Source organism: Tasmannia lanceolata, unplaced genomic scaffold (assembly GCF_043159265.1).
Source record: "Tasmannia lanceolata isolate RefF3 unplaced genomic scaffold, GAP_Taslan_0.1 ptg000006l, whole genome shotgun sequence".
Classification (NCBI taxonomy): Eukaryota; Viridiplantae; Streptophyta; class Magnoliopsida; order Canellales; family Winteraceae; genus Tasmannia; species Tasmannia lanceolata.
The window spans coordinates 46,243,422-46,264,070 of record NW_027518683.1 but is presented as its reverse complement, the minus strand read 5'-3'; the positions used below and the strand labels follow the sequence as shown (position 1 = coordinate 46,264,070).

The following is a 20,649-nucleotide window of genomic DNA, read 5'->3' as shown; positions in this document are numbered from 1 at the left end:
CATCCCCAACCCAAGACCCGGGCTGGGTTCCAACCCGGCCAAGTTGGACCCTGAGTTACTTTCATGGCAGTGAGTCCACCGATAAAGTCATGCTTATACTTTGTTCCAGGAAGTAAGAACATGGTAAGAGGTTAAAACCCATCTTATCTTCCCACGATATACATTGGCCGACAAATTGGACTAGTCTGCGTATCGTGTGAATGGAATCTCTATCGTAAAATAGGGATAAGGAAAATCTATCCTTATTTTTCAACTACCTGTCCATTTCACACTTAATATATATATTGGAGGGTTAAGATCATCCAGCCAGAAGATTTTTCGGATATAGTCTAATCAACTGCACGGATCTCAACAGATGAATGAATCAGATCATACAAATAGGTGGGCCCCACTATACTTTTTTTTTTTTCTCGTAGAAGAAAATACAGCACCATTAAGATGTGATCCACATGATAGGTTGTCCCATCCCATATTCCCATCCCTCCCAAACATGGCATGCGTAAAGTAAAGACTTTTCTATGGGGAAGGTTAAGTGCTACGAGACATATAGATGAAGGGCCGAGATCATCCCATTGATTTGGCTAGACTTATGGTCGTTGTCCAGGCTCAACTTTCCACCGACATATCTGACTAACCCGCGTGGGCTTCATTACTTTTGATTAAACTTAATACTTCTTCTTTCTCTCTCTCTCTCTTCATTATTTTCTCCATCTATGGTAAGTGAGAGCTACGAGACATAATAGATGAAGGGCCGAGATCATCCCATTGACTTATGGTCGTTGTCCAGACTCAACCTTCCACCGACAAATCTGACTAACCCGCGTGGGTTCATTACTTTTGATTAAACTTTATACTTCTTCTCCTCTCTCTCTCTTCATTATTTTCTCCATCTCTACTGAGTCTGAGACGTCTGGTTCGGATTTTCTTCTTTGGTAGAGTATGGCAGAAATCGCAAAAGTATTTGTATCCACTGTTCTTGATGAACTGATTGTCAATCTGAAGGAATCGGCATTACAAGAAATTAAATCAGTATGGGGTTTTGAGGAGGAGCTTGAAAAGTTAGAGAGCACAGTGACACTTATTCAAGGCGTGGTTGAAGATGCTGAGGAGAAGCAAGTTAGTTCTAAGGCTGTTCGAAAATGGCTTGGAAAGCTCAAGAATATCGCTTATGATGCTGATGACTTATTGGATGATGTTGCGACCGAAGCACGACGATCTGCTTTGATGTGCGAAATTCACACAAGCAAGAGGCAGAAGATAGTCCACTCCATCTCCTCTTTTTTCAGTTCTAATAACCCACTTTTATACAAATGTGGCATAGCACGTAAGATGAGGGAGATTAGAGAGAGGTTCGATGTGATGGCAAATGAACGAAAACACCTCAATCTCCATAAGACAGATGGAGGGAGGCCTCTCCAAAGAGAAACTAGCTCTTTCATAAACGAATCTCATGTTATTGGTAGACAAGTCGACAAAGACAAAATCATACAATCGTTGGTATCATCATCAGATGATGATGATAAATTGTACTCTGTTATTCCAATAGTTGGCATGGGTGGGGTTGGGAAGACTACTCTTGCTCAATTCGTCTACAACGATCACAGGGTCAAGACGCATTTTGGGCTAAGAGCGTGGGCTTGTGTGTCTGACGATTTTAATCTATTGCAAATAACAAAGGCACTTATTGAATCTGCAACTGGAAGCAAGTGTGATCTCTCATACCTGGATCCCGCTCAACTTCACCTCGAAGAGAAACTCAACGCTGAGAGATTTTTAGTTGTTCTCGATGACGTTTGGGGTGAAAATCAAATTCATAATTGGGACCGTCTACGAGCTCCCTTTGGAGTTGGAGCGAAAGGAAGTAAAATTATCATAACTTCAAGAGATGAAAGGGTTGCAAGGACGATGGCCACGATTTCTTCCCACTATTTGGAGGTTTTACCAGATGATGATTGTTGGGAATTGTTTACTCAGAGTGCATTTGCCCGGGAGGAATTTCAAATGCCCATCCGGAACTGGAGGAAATTGGTAGGCAAATCGTGAAAAAGTGCAATGGTCTTCCTTTAGCAGTAAAGACATTGGGGGGAATCTTGTCTTATAAAAGGAATGTGAGCGAGTGGGAAAGGATTTTGAAAAGCGAAATATGGAAGGATGATGATAATAAAATTTTGCCAGCTTTGAGATTGAGCTATCGTCACCTGCCAACAAATCAAAAGCAATGTTTTGCCTATTGTGCCATATTTCCTAAAGACGATGAGTCAAGAAGGACGTGTTGGTCCGACGATGGATGGCTGCGGGCTTGATTCAACCCAGAGGAAGCACACTCTTAGAAGATATTGGTGGGGGGGGTATTTGATGATTTATTTCTAAAGTCTTTCTTTCAATATTCTGGTCAAAACTTTTTGGGGACTTCAGAATACGTGATGCATGATCTCATGCATGATCTAGCAGAATCTATCTCAGGTGATGAATGTTTTAGATTGGAAGATGGTACATCACAAACCATCCCTGAAATGACGCATCATTTATCATGGATTGACGTCAGAGAGGGTTCGATGTCTTTGGAGGCCTTGAAGAAATTTAAGAGATTGCGCACTTTACGACTGAAGGCTCCATCTTCCATTGACAACCAGATTCTCAGTGATGCATTGATGGAGTTGAGATGCTTGCGTGTATTGGATTTGAATGGATCTGCAATAAAAAAGGTACCGGATTCAATTGGCCATTTGAAACATCTACGCTACCTTGACCTCTCTGGCACGGAGATAGATGGGCTGCCTGAATCAGTAACTAGTCTCTGTAATTTGCAAACGCTAGGTCTGGAATCTTGCGAGAGTCTTGAAGGGCTACCCAAAGGTATCACGAATCTAGTTAATCTACGACATATTGCTCTAGATTGGGACTGCTGGGACTCGATTTCTGTGCCAGGAATTGGAAAATTAACTTCGCTCCAAACATTGGAGAAATTCAAGGTGTGTAGAGAGAGTGGTTGTCAGATAGGAGCGTTGAAGAACATGAGGAACATTAAAGGAAGCCTTGACATTTCGGGTCTCGGGGACGTGCAAAACATAGAGGCGGCTAAAGAAGCCAACTTGAAAGATAAGAAATACCTTAATGAGTTGAGTCTGAAATGGCAGCACCGATATGACAGGTCACAAGATGGAAGAGTAAATGATGATGGGGTATTGGAAGGCCTCCAACCCCACGTCAACCTCAAAAAATTACATATATTATCCTATGGCGGTGTCAGTTTTCCAAGTTGGATGTCACATCTGACTTGCATTACCGTTGAGAATTGTAGAAATTGCGAACATCCCTTTCCTCTTGATTGCCAGCTACCTTCTCTTTGTAAGCTTACCTTAGAGAACTGCCCCAAGCTGCAGGTGTTGCCCGCTGACCTTCCTGCCGTCACAGAGTTATATATAACTGTTTGCGGAGAATTGAGTGCCCTTCCGAGGCTCCCATCTATTTGTGAGTTAAAACTCCATAGTTGTGGCGTGAAGATGCTATTAAGCTTGACAACGCCTTGCCCTATCTCTCTTCAAAGGTTAACCATACGAAGGTGTCATCAGTTGGAGTGCTGTCTCGAGAAGGTCTCTTTGCAAGATCTAACCTCTCTCCAACATTTGCAAATCTCTGACTGCCCAGGACTAAAGTCCTTGGGATATGGAGAGGGGGGGCTTCCCACCACGCTCAAATCTCTAAATATTGACAGATGCCCTAATCTCAAGTCCATGCCTACTCGGCTGGAAAACCTCACCTCCCTTGTAGAGTTATCAATTGTTACTCAACTCCCACTTTTCTCGCAAGAGTTAGCACTGCCCACGACAATTGAATTCCTCAAAATATTTTCATGTGACAATCTCAAGTCCTTGCCCAAGGGAATGCAAAGGCTAACCTCTCTCAAAAAATTGGTAATCCGTGAATGTCCTCAACTCCATTCCTTGTTTCCAGATGATGAAAATAATGAGTATGGGCTGCCCACCACCCTCGTCCGTATTTTCGTCTTCAATTGCAAAAATCTCAAGTCCTTACCCAATCGGATGCAAAACCTCACATCCCTCATCTTTTTAGCTATTATGTACTGTCCTGAAATATCATCCTTGCCGGAAGGTGGCCTCCCTACCACACTTACACATTTGTATATTCGGGAATGTCCTAAATTGAAGGAATCATGTCAAAAGAACAGCGGCCAAGATTGGCCCAAGATACAACACATCCCCCTAATTTCCTGGAGATAATCGTCATCTAGACAAAGGTGCGACCTCTTTCCCTGTTTAAACATTTTCTACCATTGCATTATTATTAATTAAATCTTCATGATTTTAAGAAAAATTAAAGAAAGTAAGGCAAGGACTATCCTTCTGTACAAAACACGGCAGATGTAGAAACATGAACGGAGGAATCTAAGAAAAAGGATGGGGTTTCGATTTTTGGATTAAAGGATGGATTGTTGGATTACTCTCAGTTCCTCTACCTCACCATCCACAACCACGACCGGTAAACAAAATTAATAATTTGTTTTTTTTTCATTAACACAAAATTGGACCATGTCTGTCTGCTTTTGTTTGTTCTTCTGTTCTTCATGTTTTCTTTTTTTTTCTTGTAATATTCTGAAGATTTTCTATTTAACTCTGGAATCATTAAAATTAATAATCAACGTTACTGTTGCGCCAATGGACGAACACAACAAAATTAATTTTAATTTTGTGTTCTCCCAACGCTTGCCATAGGACTTCACATGGGTATGAAAACTTGTGTCTAAATAATGAGAAGGTAACAAGACCCAAAATTTACAGCCTTTTCCTCCTGTACATTTCTCTTTCCCAGCATTGTGGGACTAGAAGTTTCAATGCTTTTCATACCAAATCTTTCTTTACTTAATATTGTTATCCTTTGAAAGTAAAATAACACTAATAATTGAGTCATTCGTCTTAGATGTTGAAAGTCAAACCTAAGCAGTTCAAAAACCTGGATTTGAATTCATATAAATAGGTGTTTAGCTTTATTTTGGGACAATTTTGCATCTACATTTTTAACCAAGAACATTACACAAATTAAATATCTAAAAATGAAATGAGGGAATTTTTCACAAAATAGATATTTTTGTCCTTTTTTTTTACTCAACAGCTCCCATTGGTAGAAACAATGGGAACCAACTACTAACTACATAGGCCATTGACCACGGTTGTAAAATATCTTAATATCGGATTTTAAACTATCTTGATATATCAGAGCTTTAAATATCACAATCTATTGTCCTAGATACTATATATGTATCATGATATTTTAAATATCACCCGTATATGTAGGTAAATCTGACAGTTGCCCCCTTTTATTCCTAGACCACCTCTTTTGGGATAAAAAGAGTAGTTATAAACATGGTTTTAAATTTCAGTTTCGGTAGCAAAATCAAAATTTCGACTGAAATTTTGAAATTTTGCTCGAAATCCGATGGACTAATAAAAAGAATATTTTATTCATTATCGAAATCCGTGAAATTTCGGTCGAAATTTCGGGATAATTATAAAATAATTAAAAAATAAAAAAATGGTCGAAATCCCTAAAATTTAACACGAAATTTCGACCGAAATCTCGAAATCTCGTACGAAATAATGACATGTTTCGGGTATGTGCATTTTGGATTTCGGTCGAAATTTAAAACCATGGTTATAAATACTTGAGGGTGGCTTGGAGAGGAAAGGGGGAGAATATGTAGGGCTTCGTATTATTAGAGCCTCCATGAAATGATGTGGGGTTCAATTGTTGGACACGTGTAGGTCCCAATGCTTCCACCAATTATGGTTGCAAATTCTTCCCCTTGGGTTTGGTCAGGCACAACAGGCCCAATTTCTCAATGGGTCAAAAATGTGGCGCTACAACAATCAGGCCTACACTTAAAGCCCACACTCGACCTAGACAGTCGGCCTCTCTTTCAGACCTACCACCAACATCTTTTCATCCCCTCTCGATATAAAATGTAAGACACTCATGATTCTCGAATTTTTTTAGAAGCAGAAGAGTTCAAATTTTCATGAAAAGGAAAGGTTCATCAGGCCCAGTCAATTACTTAAAGAGGTCATTATACCTAGATCGTTAATTAATATCATCACTGTTGTCTCCAAATCATTCTCATAAACAGAATTATGCAACAATGTGTTTCCTAAAACAAATAGCTATTAAAGACGAGGATGTTTATGCTACACAAATGGCAAAGATAATCCCATAGCTGGTCACATGTGTGTGTGTGTGTGTGTGTGTGTGTGTGTGAGAGAGAGAGAGAGAGAGAGAGAGAGAGAGAGAGAGAGAGAGCACCCTTCTCTGTTTTTCCCCCACCTAATCAAGCAGGCCAAATGGGGTTAGAAAGTAGTGAAGATGTTGGCATGCCACCTTTTCTAACCCCCCAATATAATAGAGACCACCACCCTCTATACATGACTTTTACTTTACTCGTACTCAATGGTGAAAATTACCCCACAAAATTTCTTTAATTTCTCATCATTCTGTTGCACCCCCACATGTTTTTTTTTTTTTTCAAAAATACCACCCACATGTTATTAATCACTCAATCTCTTTATATTTTAAAATAGAAGGTCTACCCTCACACCTTGCCTGAATTTTCTACTCACAGCGATATGCTTTTCACACAAGCTATTAATGAAACCATCGAAAGTGAAACTTCCCCTCTCTATCATGGCTGTCATAGTTTGCACCTTCGCCTTTGCCGGTCTTCTCTACGCAGAAGATATTTGCGCACTCACTCGTACCTCCATTCTCAAGCTTACACCATGTTCTAAACAAGATCTGATAAGTGAGGTTACAACAGGTAATTATCCTTGGCCACTTTTGCTACTCGACTAATATTTTGCGATTTTGACATGAACTATTTGAATGCTGTGTAGAGGAGAAAGTGGATTCCTCTGAAGAAGAGGACTTTGTTGCAGAAAAGATGGAGTTCGATGCAGATAAGTGCAATGTTGGAAAGGGGAAGTGGGTGTTCAACAGTTCAACAAGCCTTTGTATTCAGAGCAGACTTGTCTGTATTTGGATTGACAAGTATCAAGTGTAAAGAATGGAAGGCTGGACAATGATTATCAGCTTTGGGAATGGCAGCCGAACGAATGCAACTTTCCGAGATTAGCTAACTCTTGTATAAAATTCTTTCATTCTATCAGTAGTAATATCTGTTTAAGTTTAAATGATTAAATAACACCAACTCTAACACCTTAAGCTTTTGGAGTGATTGGTTGTTTCACTTGGTAGCAGAGCTATTGCCTCGCGCCAAGTACTGGATTCAAAACCCAACAACTCCGTGATGTTAAAATCCACAGAACCCAAAAAAAGAGGAGTCACATGTGAGGGGGAGTGTTAAAGTATAAATGATCAAACAACACCAGCTCTAATAGCTTTAACCTACTGGAGTAATTGGTAGCTTCACGGCTCCCAAGTTTGGAATTAGTACCAAACTATAGATTAATGTCAATTTATCTAAGAACCCGACATTTTAAATTGCATGATAGTTCAACATTCATATTTACATCATGTACATATCACTTAGTGCCAGACAAAGCATATACCAACTTGTAAACAAATCTCATTCCCCATTAAAGCGTGGTTTTTATGTTATAATTGAAAACCCATAAGTATTGACTTCATCTTCCAGGTTTGATGCGAAAGTCGCCCCAGAAAGACTGAGAGGAAAGAGGCTAATGTTTGTAAGTGATTCACTACAAAGAGGGCAATGGCAATCATTTGTCTGTATGGTACAAGCTCATATACCAGTAGACCAAAATCCTTCAAAGAGGGCAATGACAATCATTTGTCTGTATGGTACAAGCTCATATACCAGCAGACCAGAATTCCATAAGACGCGGTCGATCTTTATCTGTATTCAAAGCTAAGGTACTAACACCCCAATCCTCCACAGATTGACGGCCTCTTTGGATAAAGTTTATTTGCATATAATCTTATATGCAAATGGTTTTGAAGTTAAATATGATTATTTGCAAATAATGGTTATCATAGTTTTAGAAATGATATGGTTAATGGCTGCAAAAGAGGCCTTACTATGCAAATTCTATTAAATTCAAAGTCTTATTCACAAAGAATCAATCTTAGTTGAATCCAAAGAGGCCCAAAATCTTGGATTTCTCTGAATATTAAGCTAATAATGGTTTTATCCAATGCACCCACAGGAGTACAATGCTTCAATTAAATTATACCGGGCACCTTGTCGAATCCAATTATGATCTTTATATAATAGGAACCCAAACATGAGAATACTGAAAGTAGATTCTATCTCCAAGCATGCAAAGAACTGGATAGGGATGGATATCCTTGTGCTTAATACTTATGCATGGTGGATGAGTGGCCTAAAGATAAAGTCGCTGTAAGTTCTTCTAACTCCTATAATTGAGTATAGTTTTTTAAGTTTTTTGATGATGCAGCCAAATAGTGTAAGCTATTTAGATGATGCTAATCAATTGCAGCACAGCATGACTTTTTTCCATAACTGATTAGTTCGTCAGACTTCTGAGATCATAATGCTTAAACTTTCTGAACTAAGTGATCTGTTTTATGTTATAATTATCATTTTAGGTTTTTCGAATGGAGAAGAAGGGTTTGAGGAGCTTGAAGCACCGACTGCTTATAGGAGGATGGGTTTGAAGACATGGGCCAATTGGGTTGATTCTACAGTGACTCCTAATGAGACCAGAGTGTTCTTCTCTAGGACCAAGGTATTTGGAATTGGATATTAAACTTTGATGGAAGTGGTAGATTAAATCTGGATATTTCTCATCCTTGAACAAGAACTTTCCTAAAGTAAACCCGATTTTTTATTGACTCCAGTGAGCCGAGGGAGTTTATAATTAACGCAGTTGGGTCAAAAACCGAATCAACCTGGGCGAGTCAATGATTGATTCAAAGTTTTTAAATAGTGGTTCCAGTGTTTTGAACCCTCATGAAGTTCTTTGTTGTTCGTGATGGGGAAACCGTTGCCACTGTAACTTAGTCATTATGTATTTGCACATCTTGGCTTTACTTTCCATTTTGGACCGAGGGGTATATCTGACTCCCAAAATGCTATCAAGTGTTACATGCATGCTTCCCTAATCCTCGATGTCTATCAAATGGCTATATGGGTCCTATCTTTTTTATGTCCATTTAAGTTGAAGAGTGTTTCTACTTTCTACATTGATCGTATGGTGTTCTCATTGTTGATATTTTTGGCTATCACTATTGAAAAAAATGTAGGAAATCAACTATGTAAAATATCCACAGTGAACAAGGTCTGATGTTTCTTTTTTATCTAAATCCCCTAGTCTGACTTGTCATATTGCTCATTATACAATTTGAGATTGTTTCATGTATATTTTGACATTGGAATATCATTTGTTCTTACCAGTTACCAGCATCACAGCTTGAAAATGCATTGAACCAACCAAACGGTGATCATCATTACCAAGGTTCTTGCGGACCCTGTTTTTCTTTCTTGTCCAATTTAACTCCCCCCTCAATACTGATATATTGGAGTTTGGAAATGTGAATATTATATTAGGTCAACATTGGTGGTGTTGGGGCTTGCCCAAGAGTCTCATACTGGAAGTCATGCACAGACATCTCAAACTCAGACTGTGAAGACAAGTAACTCTGGTGAAATATCATTTTGGGTTGGGTAGTAAGTGTTGGAGTTATTTATTTATTTTTTAGCATTTAGCGTCTTAAAAGTTTTTTGTCTGTATGTGAATGAAAATTCAAAGGTTATAATTTTATAATGTTACCGTTTTACTTCTTTATAATATTTTATTCAACTTAAAAGCTTTATGCGTTTTCACATTGTAATATTATAATGCGTTTACAAAATTTTAGTCGTTTGCAATGCCTATTGTAACCGTTGTACAACGGTAGACATATGGATTGTAATGAACAGTGTATTATAAAGGTGTATATTTGAGACACCTTTTCGCACACAAAGACGATCATCTCCATTCCTCACCTTGGTTTCTCTTGTTTCTTAAGTTGTGTTTACAAGCTTTAAGCTTTTCAAGACTTTGCATGTTTACAAGCTTTAAGCTTTTCAAGATTTTGCAAGTTTCTTTTCAAGTGGGCAAATTATTTGGCATCAACCATTGTTCGCAAGGTCCGAGCCTGTGCGTGCACACCGTCAAAGACAAAAGATAGTGGTGTTGTATCCTGGAGATAGGTCGCAAGAGAACCCGATTGCATACCGTTCGTGGTGGGGCGATAATCTATCTTAAGGGTAGCGTTAATCCGTAACGTGCAACTTCAATTTCATTTCCATTATATTTGGCTTTGAATCTTGCTAACGGTTTTGAGGATCGCAATTAAGATCACCACCGGTAATTTCATTTTCTTATGTGATTCCAATTAGTTACTTGATTTACTTCATTTAAATTGTTGAACTAATCTACTTGACCCCAAGATTATTATCCAACAGTAAGATGGCATCCAACACCATATTCATGTTGATCGTATTAACAAATTACCTTCAAGACAAAATCCTGCCTACATTTGATGGAATTAGATCCCATACCTGGACCCACTTAGCATGGTAAAGGCGGTGAGTTTAACCAAAAAAAATGCCACTCTTTCAATGGCAAGACATTGAAGGGAAGAAATTGGCTTCATGAAGCCATCAGTTATTGATTTATGCTCTCTACATTGCTGGGGCTATAGAAGTATTCTCACAAGATCCAGTGTATTTTCCAATTTGAACACACTTCCTAAAGGTTGTGAACAATGTAACAAATTTGGTTCCCAAGTCAAATACAAGTTTTGATGAACTTTACATTTGTTTTAGTGAACCAGAAAGCATCACAACATACTCAAGTTTCTATGTAAAAATACAGTAGTATATTATAGAGGGTTAAGAGTATGAAGGTTCAATGAGAGATCTTTATGCCTCCTAATTTATTATGTAATAGTTAACGATTTTGTGAGGTTTAAAAAAGGCAAAGTATAGGCTCATGAAAGTGGATTTGAACTTTATTTTGTTTCTAAGAAGATGAAATTTCTATCCTTTAGCTTCAACATTCAAAACGTAGGTTTTGTGGTGAAGTTTTTTGTTGGACTGTTTACTTCCCTCCAAGTGGTATTTTGTACGCTCTCTTTATCTTTTCTGTAATTTATGATTACCTCATGTTTTGTATTGGGTTATTTTTTATTTACATGTCCTATCCTATTATATAAAATGTGTGATTGTTTGGATTAGCTCCATCACTCAACCTGGATTGATTGATTTACTGTGGGAACCTTTTCCAAGGCTCCACTTTGTATGAGGGCCCAAGTTAGGCTCAGATTCTGTTGAAGTTAATCCCATATGCTGGAAGAAGGGTTCAATGTAGAGGGGGATGTGAAATGAAGAAATTGAAATACTTTCTATAGGTAATTTTGGGCAAGTTTCCTTTGCAGTTGATGAACTAGGCAATTTTTGATGAGTTTCCTTAGCATCCCTTTTCCAGCAGTTGATGAATTACGCGGAAACAACCCACCAAGAAAACTATAACTACTACCACAGTTGGTACTAAAATAACGCAGCGAATCAAACGTGGAATCGCATCCGAAGCATACAATCCGATAATTGCCCTAGAATCCACTATAGGAAGAGGAAGAAGAACCCTAGAATCCACTAGGAAAGGGAAGAAGAAGAAGAGAGAGATAGAGAGAGACAAACATCTTTGATATTATTCCATGATTCATTTAAAACTACAGCGTACAATGTCTTATATAAAAGAAATTCAATTTCCAACTTAGTAAACTTTTCTTAAAAGAAAGCCCTAAAATTAGAACACCTATAATTAGAAGTGTAATCCTACTACACTTAGGAAACAAATCCTAATAAACTAACTCATTACTAGCTTTCCAAAGAGTAAAAAACCAAATAAATAGTAATCTATTGTCCTACGTCATAAAAAGACTAACATTCCTCATGGTAGAGTAGAAGAGATACAAGGATGAGCTCCACCTCATTTTTCCATCACCAAGAAGAAGAATAAAAAAACCATGAATGCCATATTTTTCACGAAAAATGACTAGGTAGAAGTCATTTTCGCGGTGAATGGTAACAAGCAATTTTTGGGTCTCACACATGGACATGTATGTGAAATCAAAGATCATTGGGCATCATGAGGTGACCCACATGGTCGTGGTCCCATCCCAAATGACATCCCATGCCCAAGATAAAGAACTACAAAAATCAATGGATTATCATTTCTTGGTCGTAACATAAATGAGGCTTATGCATCAAGGGTGTTGGATCATCCAATGAAGGTGTTCTCAATGACATTTGGCGGAACATGGTTTGTAGCATTTTCCATTCAGAAGCAGGTCCAAACTGTTTATCTACTAACTTCAATTTTGTGTTCTGCCAAAGCTTGTCACAGGACTTCACATAATATGAAAACTTGTCTCTGAATAATGAGAAGGAAGCAAGACCCATAATTTGTAGTCTCTTCTTCCTGTACATTTTTCTTTCCCAAGCATTGTGGTACTAGAAGTTTCAATGGTTGTCATACCAAATCTTTCTTTACTTATTATTGTTATCCTTTGAAAGTAAAATAACGCTAATAACTAAGACATTCGTCTTAGATGTTGAAAATCAAACCTACGAAGTTTAAAAGTGGGGCCTTCAATTCATATAGGCTACGTTTGGATACCTCATGCTTTTGTATTTGGATTTGGATTTCAGTTTTGGATACAAAAATTCATCAATCATCCTCATGCTCATGTTGTGTGTGTGTGTGTGTGTGTGTGTGTGTGTGTGTGTGTGTGTGTGTGTGAGAGAGAGAGAGAGAGAGAGAGAGAGAGAGAGTAATCTCACTCTGCTGCTGCAGCAAGGTGAAGGAACAGTGAGGGTGAAGGTAATTGCCACAAATATTGATTTCCAAATAATGTCTTACAGAACAGATTCGAAAATCGGATTTGTTTCACTGTTGTAGCTGATTTGGAAATCTAAGGATCTGATCGAGTTCCAAATCTCAACTGCAAAAGTGAGAAATCCAAATCTAAATCTTGTGGGTATTCAAACGTGGCCACGAGGGACTTGATAGGGACCATCGCATAAGACATTTCACGCAACGGCTGTTGCATGAGTGAGCAGCCACATAGGCTCAGATTTTGTCTTATTCATTTAAATCATCTGAGGTGGCTGCACTCTAGTGCAACAGCCATTCCACGAAATGCCTTATGCGATGGGCTTCGATCGACAGATGAATGTGGTGATGAGTATAGTTGATAAAATGAAGGTTCTTGTCTCCTCCATCAACATAACACAACTCTCAGAGAACCGGATAGACGGACATGCATCGTTTTACATAGAATCACAAGGGAAGTAATTGACAGAGGAGCCAAAATCAGACCCACAACACTACACCGACTGCATACATTGGTGTTTGCCTGGAGTGCCCGATACATGGAATCAACTATTTTATTAATATTCGTAAGCAATATGAAAATAGGAAACCATTCATGCATTAGATAATTAATTTCAAATATACATAAAGAGTACATACTGGTATACAAACAACTATACTTTCTTCATACATGACAAGTTTGATTAACAACTTAAAACATAATTTTATAGAAGATACTAGGTTGTAATTGTGAGGGATGGGGGATTCAGTTCAACCATCATTGGCTTCTTGTTAACAATCTTAGAAGAGACCTTCCCAAGTGGAATTGACGAAGGTATCAGATCATATGCGGAGACATGGACTCCCAAGGCAGCTCTACCTGAAGGGTCAGGGTTGTTGGACCACTCTGCATCCCATTCAAGAGCCTTGGCTGTGCTGCAAGCAACACTAACAGCCCCTGGGACTGTTAAGCTTGCCGAGTTCTGTATTGAAAGAAAAGTGAATTCAATTTTTTATAATTCCACCATAGCATATTTCTATATAATCAAACCTAGTTTCAGCTAATTACCTGTGGGAAGAACCTTTCAAAGATCATTCTGTAGTAGTATGCTTCCTTGGTGATAGGTGTATTGTGTGGGAAGAGATGTGTTTTGCATTGAGCATCATTTTATCTGTCACCTGGAAAAGATAAAAGAGAGTTAAAAGAAAGAGTTAACAGAGTATTGAGAGAGAGAGAGAGAGAGAGAGAGAGAGAGAGAGAGAGAGAGAGACTTTACATGTTGAGCTGCATGGGCTTTGAGTCCATCAATCCAGCTGTAGCCCACACCATCACTAAACTGCTCTTTCTGCCTATAAAGAATATGCTGCAGAACAAAAAAAAAAGGTATCGTTGTTAGCTATGTTCATAAAGTTACACATACATCAATAAATAATGCAGGGATCACATCTTAAGTGTCAATGCTTGTGGAATAGACCTTTTTTCTTTAGATTATCATACATAATTAGCGTTTACATGTGTATGTGCAAAATGATTTTGACCTTTGGCAGATAAGGATTTTCTTCATCATCGAAAGCTTTCCTCAACACCCACTTCTCAATCCGTCCAAGATCTGGTTTTATCTGACACAAATCACATACACAGAAATGCATTTAAAAGCTTTTAAAAGGTATGATTACATATATAAAAATAGTAAATTTGTATTTAAGAAACATTTAGAAGTAATGACTAGATATAAAAAGAAACAGTAAATTTGCTAGTTTTATAGGAAATTTACTAGTTATATAAACCAACGATCTATACCCAGATAAAAAGTTTTCACTGTCCAACAATTGTTTCTCTTAAGGATGTGTAATGGTATATAATAATGCAAGTTCCATACGTACCATCTTCCATTCAGGATCAATATCCATTGCAACATTTATGAATTGTTTATCCAAAAATGGTACACGAGCTTCCAAACCCCATGCAGAAGTTGCTTTGTTAGCTCTCAAGCAGTCATACTGATGAAGGGCCTTTATCTGTGAGACAGCAGTATTAACAGTCTATTAACCACAGTTATAAAAATTATATGATTGCAATCTCTGACATAATTGCAAAATCCATGTAACATCAAAGACTGCATCAAAGGACCTTTCTCATGTAAGGAATTCCACAACAAATTTCTAGAGAATGTAGCAACAAACAATTGAAAATTGGATTAAAATGTAAAGGTTTCAATAAAAAAATCAAGGAGGCCAAAATAAGAGTAATCTCAATAAAAAATCAACCAGGAGGCCAAAATTAGAGTAATCTTTGCAAAATTTGGTACTTAATTTGACCGTGAGACTGCTAACCAATATTTACACTACCATTAGCTAAGATATAGAATTGTAAACATAAGCCCAAGCTCAGAATTTACTTCAGATGAAAACGGGGATGCTAAGTTGCGCCATTTATAACAAAAATCTATTGCTAATGTAACAGTCACGTGAAAGCACAGAGTTGAACCAGATATGCACCTTGCGACATGTCTCACGATGGAACTCTTCCTTGTTAGGAGCCTTGTGAAAATACAAGTACCCTCCAAATATCTCATCGGAACCTTCACCAGAGAGAACCATCTTTACTCCTAAGGCCTTGATCTTGCGAGACATAAGAAACATGGGTGCGCTTGCCCTGATTGTGGTTACATCATATGTTTCAATATGGTAGATAACATCTTCAATGACATCAATACCATCCTGCCATTTTACCGAAACCACAAAACCTTATTTCTTAACTTCAAGGAAAAAGAAATGTACATGAAATCCATTTTATACAACTTGAAGACAAATCTAGTTCAGGTACCTGAACAGTAAAGTGAAATTCATGGTAAACGGTCCCAAGATAATCTGCAACTTCCTTCCCAGCCTTCAAATCGGGTGAACCCTGAGTAATAAACAGAGGAAATTGGATTTGTAGTAAATCCCTAGTTGAAATTGGATTTGTAGTAAATCCCTAGTTGAAATTCTACTTAGGGGAAAGGTATAACAAGGCATGTTATGCTAACCTCAAGTCCAACACAAAAGGAATGAAGTTGTGCTCCCATTGCTTGGCAGCCGTGGTCCCAGCTAAATGACGTGCTGTAACAGCGGCAACTAATGATGAATCAAGCCCCCCAGAGAGCAACACACCAAAGGGTACATCAGTCATCAGCCTCTTAATCACAGCCTGTGAAATGTACAAGAAGAATTCATTTCTTTAGTAACAAGAGTCATGAAAACTAAGGAATGCACTGAGCAAACCCCATCGCACAAAGATGGAAGAAAAAAGAAAGGAAGCATATAAGAGATATATGTATAAAGGACACCATGCATTTCTATTATGTAGGCTTCTATTATCATAACAAGATTAATATATGCAATTTTTTTTACTATGGCACTTTAGGAATCTCTAAATATGTGAAGCTAACTACTTTTTTTGTGCAATAATGGAATTTGATTTCAAGGTTTCTCAGTGGAAAATCTTTCAAAAAATATTGGAATTTGAGTTGCTCACATCTTCAAACGCCTTTCTCAAAACCAGTGGATCGTATGGAGTTGAAGGAATGGCCTCTGAATACCAAGGGTGGTTATACCATCTCTGAAAGCCACCTGCATTCATTTCAAAGAATCAGTTACCAAAAAACAGAGCTCAATAAACAATCAAACATCTCGAAAGGCTCCTCAGGGATAACTCTGCCACCTTCTTTACTTGAATATAAGTGACCAGGAGGAAAGCTCTCAAAATGTTCACAATCATCGTTCAGTCCCTTCATTTCAGATGAAATCCAAACAGAACCTGTAAAGAAATGAAGAATCGAAAGAGGAAACGAAATTATGTTCCAAGCTCTTTTGTTAACAGTCACAAGTCACAACTCATAGTAGGTTAGGAGAGAAATAACTTTGTCAAAATTGGAATTTTGATTCGGAAACAGAAAACACTCAACATAGATCAGAGACAAAGCAATGAAATAACATATGCTTAATTACCATCAAGTCCCCAGCCAATGTAGAGGGATGTGATCCCGATCGCATCTCGGGCGACGATGAAGCTGTTGTCACGTGTGTCCAACAGCACGAATGAGAACATCCCATCCAACATGTCCACAAAATCTTCTCCATATTCCTCATACTATCAGTAAGAACATTATTCTAAGTTACTTACAATAAAAGACCAAGAAATCAAATAAGAAAGTGAAAATTCCACACCCCAAATCAAAACCGAAAGGTCTACTGTTGTGTTTGAAACTTTGAATCCATTCTTCTAATCATTCATCATTTGGGCTTGTACATTTGAATTCAAAAATTCAAACTTTGTAGTAGTGGGGTGGAGATAAGGCAAGATAACTGAAGTCCTAGAAATTCATCAACTTTGGAATCAGAAACACTCACCAGATGGGCAATAACATCGCAGTCACTACCGGTTCGGAATTCATGATTAGACAATCGTTTCCTAAGGTCTTCATGGTTGTAAATCTCTCCATTCACCTATTTTAAACATCATCGTCCTTTAGTCAATTATCGAGCACTTGAAAATACAAAAAAGAAGAAGAAAATTGTGATTATATTGAGAAAAGAACTCTAAAAAGCAAAAAACAAAAAAGAACAAATTGAAGCATTTTTTCCATGAGGAAACAATAACATCTCCCAATCGTCAACATTAACAAGCAAAAATAATTAACTTCCAAATACCGTCACAACGATGACTTTATCCTCATTAAACAGCGGTTGATCTCCGGAAGCAGGATCGATGATCGCTAGCCGTTGATGGGCTAAAAAGAAGCCCCCATGTTGGTAGATCCCACTCCAATCTGGTCCTCTGTGCTTCAATCTGCCACAACAAACCATCTGCATCAACTCATGTGATTTCCATACAAAAACATAAGATCAAATTCATAGTCTTATGTTATTATATTATTTACTCCATGCCCACATCATAGATTACAGTTTCTTTAGCATAAACACAATTCACTTGCCAAATAATTTGTTAGAGATTTTCAAAATAAAGTGTATTCTATTTCCCAAACCGTCAGCTTTTTCATCAACATAATTATTACTAAAACAGAAAGAAAGAAAAAGTAGATAAAAATTAAATAAATAATATAGTTAGGCTTGTGGGCTGTTGTTTATTGAAGAATTTTGTATCGCATCATCAGAAAGTCAGGCTTATTTTTTTTCGGAGATAACTATCCTAGGTAGGGTCTTGCATGATGGGACAGTGCAGATATGTAACATGACTAGAAAAAGCAAATTATATGTATAAAATGGTATTTCCAACCCCTTTACACAGGATTTTCACCCTATTTCTGGTTTAACTTTTCTTGAAATAAGATTATTTTCAAGAATATTTGGAAAGCACAAACAAAAGGGAAGAAAACACAGCCATTTTTTGTGGGAATAAACAAGTGGGTGTGAAAATGCTGGAAAAGGGGGTGAACATATCATTTCAATATATGCAAGCCATGCCCCAAAATCTTACTCATCCTGAACTATCGTGAAGTTAATATTTGTAGAGGCTGAATCCTTAGCATTATAGGAAGGCCTAACAGATAAATGGCTTGGATCATTTAGAAACTGCCCCAAAATTTTTTGCATGCATCATATAACAATATATTCAATTACTCAACAATTTGCCTACTGAATGTTGATAGCATTTCTGAAATTGTAAGAATCTTCAACAAATTAGAGAAGTATAGAAGAAATCGAAATGATATCAGCCTAAACATGTTTTGATATTGTCACTAACTCATCTTGTCTTTTTTGCATTTAAAGGGCAGTCAAAGGTAATAGCAGTGCCCAAAAAGCTCTCACAAGCCAATTAAAATAGAAAAGCCAAGCTGGCTTTGTGCCAGTATTAAAACATGTTGTGCTGATAACAATTCCCTCTATTTAGTTGCTGGGTTTTTTTTTTTTTTTTTCTTGGGATTTATGTGGGAGAAAAAAAATCCAAGGAGATTGGTGGGAAAAAAGAGTCCAAGAAGTATCCCAGTAAAATAAAAATCCATGTTTGGTTGACCAGACTATGGTGGGCAAAAAAAATGCTTTTCTTGGTTGCTTGAACTGTAGGGAAGAACAAAATTCTTCTCAAGCTTATTTTTGGTTCCTGCGAGTATTATTTTTCCTTCCTCGGATTTCATGCGGGGTTATTTTGGTTCTGGGATTATTTTGGGCCCACCAACCAAACGTGGATTTTGTAAGGAAATCCCACAAAAGTCGCAAGAGTAAAAAAAAAAAAAAACCGGCAACCTAGTGTCACTATACAAAGAGGGAAATGATCACAACACGAGTTGCGCGACCATGTTTTGATATTTGCGCTAACCTGGCCACTTGTCTCTTAGTATTTAAAGAGCTAACAAAAGGTTATTACAGTTACCAAAAAAACTCTCACACGCCAATTAAAAAAAGAAAACACAAGCGCATATAACAAAAGGTGGTCGTGCTCATATCATTTCCCTAAAAAAATTCCAACTAATCAAAAGAAAAGAAGAACACCCAACATAGGAAATGAAAAGTCACAGGTTCAACCCTGACCCACCAAACAACCTGAGTGTGGTGAAAAGAGGAGGAAAACACAATGAAACAAAAGTCAAAGCTCAAGATTTTACAAAAGAACATTCATTACTAAATAACAGAAACAAGCATTTCTCAAGCTTTTAGAGAAGATAATTCATTACTGGTAGATTAAAAAAACAAGCAGAAGAAGAGAGATTGCCTGCGAGAAAGCTCGAGAACTCGCACGCGTTTCGACCGAGAATCGTCCGAGCAACCTAGAACTGCTAGTATTCCACACATGACTCCTCTAAATCTCTCTCAAAAAACACAGAATAACAAAAGAACGAGTATAAGGTGATGATGAAGAAAATGGTGGAAAAAGATCAGAGTTTTTGTAGTAAAAAGAGCAAAAACACTTGGGTTGGTGAAACACTAGACACATATCAGAGGCTCTACCACAAATCCACTATTTATAGAGAGAAATGTAGAGAGAGAAAATTGTAGAGAGAGCAGAGAATTGTCGAGAGAGAGAGAGAGAGAGATTTCAAGCGGCCCCGTTGCATCGCGTGCAGACGACCGACTCTTTCCATGTCACATGCCGAATGGAGATCATACGTTCAGGATTGAAGCATGCAAATTAAGAATCAATGGCATGGATAAATCTTAAGTGGATATAATTTCCATCACCATTGATCAAGTGGCTAAAAGCTAACCTGTGATGGATGATAAATTGATAGATCAAAGGCTGTAATGTGGCAGTGGGTCCATTGTTGGAAAGAATAATCATCCTCTGTAATTTGTTTTTCTTACTATGTCAAATTTACAGTGGATAAACAAACTCTCTTTTCAAGGGTATTTTGGACACTTTCCATCAGGTAGGGGTATTTTAGTCAATTTTCTATGAGATAAGGCATTTTGGTCATTTTCTAAGAGATAAGAGACTTTTGACTATTTTTTATAAAATAGGGGTGTTTTGGTTATTTTAATGTTTTGGTCATTTCTAATGAGGACGTAGTATTTTGTATATGATTGTATTTTGGTCATAATTTATAAAATATGGTACATTTTTTTGGGAAGTGATATTTTGGTCATAATTTATAAAATATGGAACAACTAGGGGTCAGTTCCTCTACCTCACCATCCACACTCAACTTCCACCGACAAATCTGACTAACCCGCGTCGGCTTCATTACTTTTGATTAAACTTGATACTTCTTCTTCTCTCTCACTGTAGACAAACATCTGGTTCGTTCTTGGGATTTTCTTGTTTTCTAGAGGAGAAAGT

General features: G+C 37.6%; 2 protein-coding genes, 1 long non-coding RNA gene and 1 pseudogene across 8 annotated transcripts; 3 read left to right on the top strand and 1 right to left on the bottom strand.

The window, feature by feature from the left end:
* The first annotated feature begins 939 nt into the window (after window positions 1-939).
* LOC143879094 (putative disease resistance protein RGA3) lies at window positions 940-2,043 on the top strand. The gene has a single exon (XM_077381283.1). The coding sequence runs from the start codon at window positions 940-942 to the stop codon at window positions 2,041-2,043; it is 1,104 nt and encodes a 367-aa protein (XP_077237398.1).
* A 301-nt stretch (window positions 2,044-2,344) lies between these two features.
* Window positions 2,345-7,133, top strand: LOC143880377 (protein trichome birefringence-like 3). Of its 5 annotated transcripts, none has more exons than XM_077383316.1 (4): window positions 2,345-4,258; window positions 4,383-4,500; window positions 6,632-6,826; window positions 6,903-7,133. In XM_077383316.1, the coding sequence occupies exon 1, from the start codon at window positions 2,424-2,426 to the stop codon at window positions 4,239-4,241; it is 1,818 nt and encodes a 605-aa protein (XP_077239431.1). In that variant the 5' UTR covers window positions 2,345-2,423; the 3' UTR covers window positions 4,242-4,258; window positions 4,383-4,500; window positions 6,632-6,826; window positions 6,903-7,133. The 5 variants fall into 5 exon arrangements, with proteins under 5 accessions (XP_077239431.1, XP_077239432.1, XP_077239433.1 ...); XM_077383317.1 differs by having other exon boundaries at window positions 4,342-4,500; XM_077383318.1 differs by having other exon boundaries at window positions 4,331-4,500.
* A 239-nt stretch (window positions 7,134-7,372) lies between these two features.
* Window positions 7,373-9,957, top strand: LOC143880379 (uncharacterized). Its single transcript, XR_013251672.1, has 5 exons — window positions 7,373-7,902; window positions 8,196-8,389; window positions 8,599-8,738; window positions 9,407-9,467; window positions 9,560-9,957. It is a non-coding gene; the product is annotated as an uncharacterized LOC143880379 (long non-coding RNA).
* A 3,518-nt stretch (window positions 9,958-13,475) lies between these two features.
* Window positions 13,476-17,698, bottom strand: LOC143880378 (asparagine synthetase [glutamine-hydrolyzing]-like; annotated as a pseudogene). The gene is made up of 13 exons (XR_013251670.1): window positions 17,565-17,698; window positions 17,265-17,360; window positions 16,863-17,004; window positions 16,576-16,671; window positions 16,390-16,484; window positions 15,902-16,062; window positions 15,700-15,780; window positions 15,372-15,593; window positions 14,757-14,891; window positions 14,412-14,492; window positions 14,150-14,236; window positions 13,942-14,051; window positions 13,476-13,855 (listed from the first exon to the last, which is right to left on the bottom strand). The product of XR_013251670.1 is annotated as an asparagine synthetase [glutamine-hydrolyzing]-like (transcript).
* Between the last annotated feature and the right edge of the window lie 2,951 nt (window positions 17,699-20,649).

Excerpts from the sequence above, each read along its gene's own strand:
- LOC143880377 (XM_077383314.1), top strand. The coding sequence starts at position 2,424 with ATGCATGATCTCATGCATGATCTAGCAGAATCTATCTCAGGTGATGAA.
- LOC143879094 (XM_077381283.1), top strand. The coding sequence starts at position 940 with ATGGCAGAAATCGCAAAAGTATTTGTATCCACTGTTCTTGATGAACTG.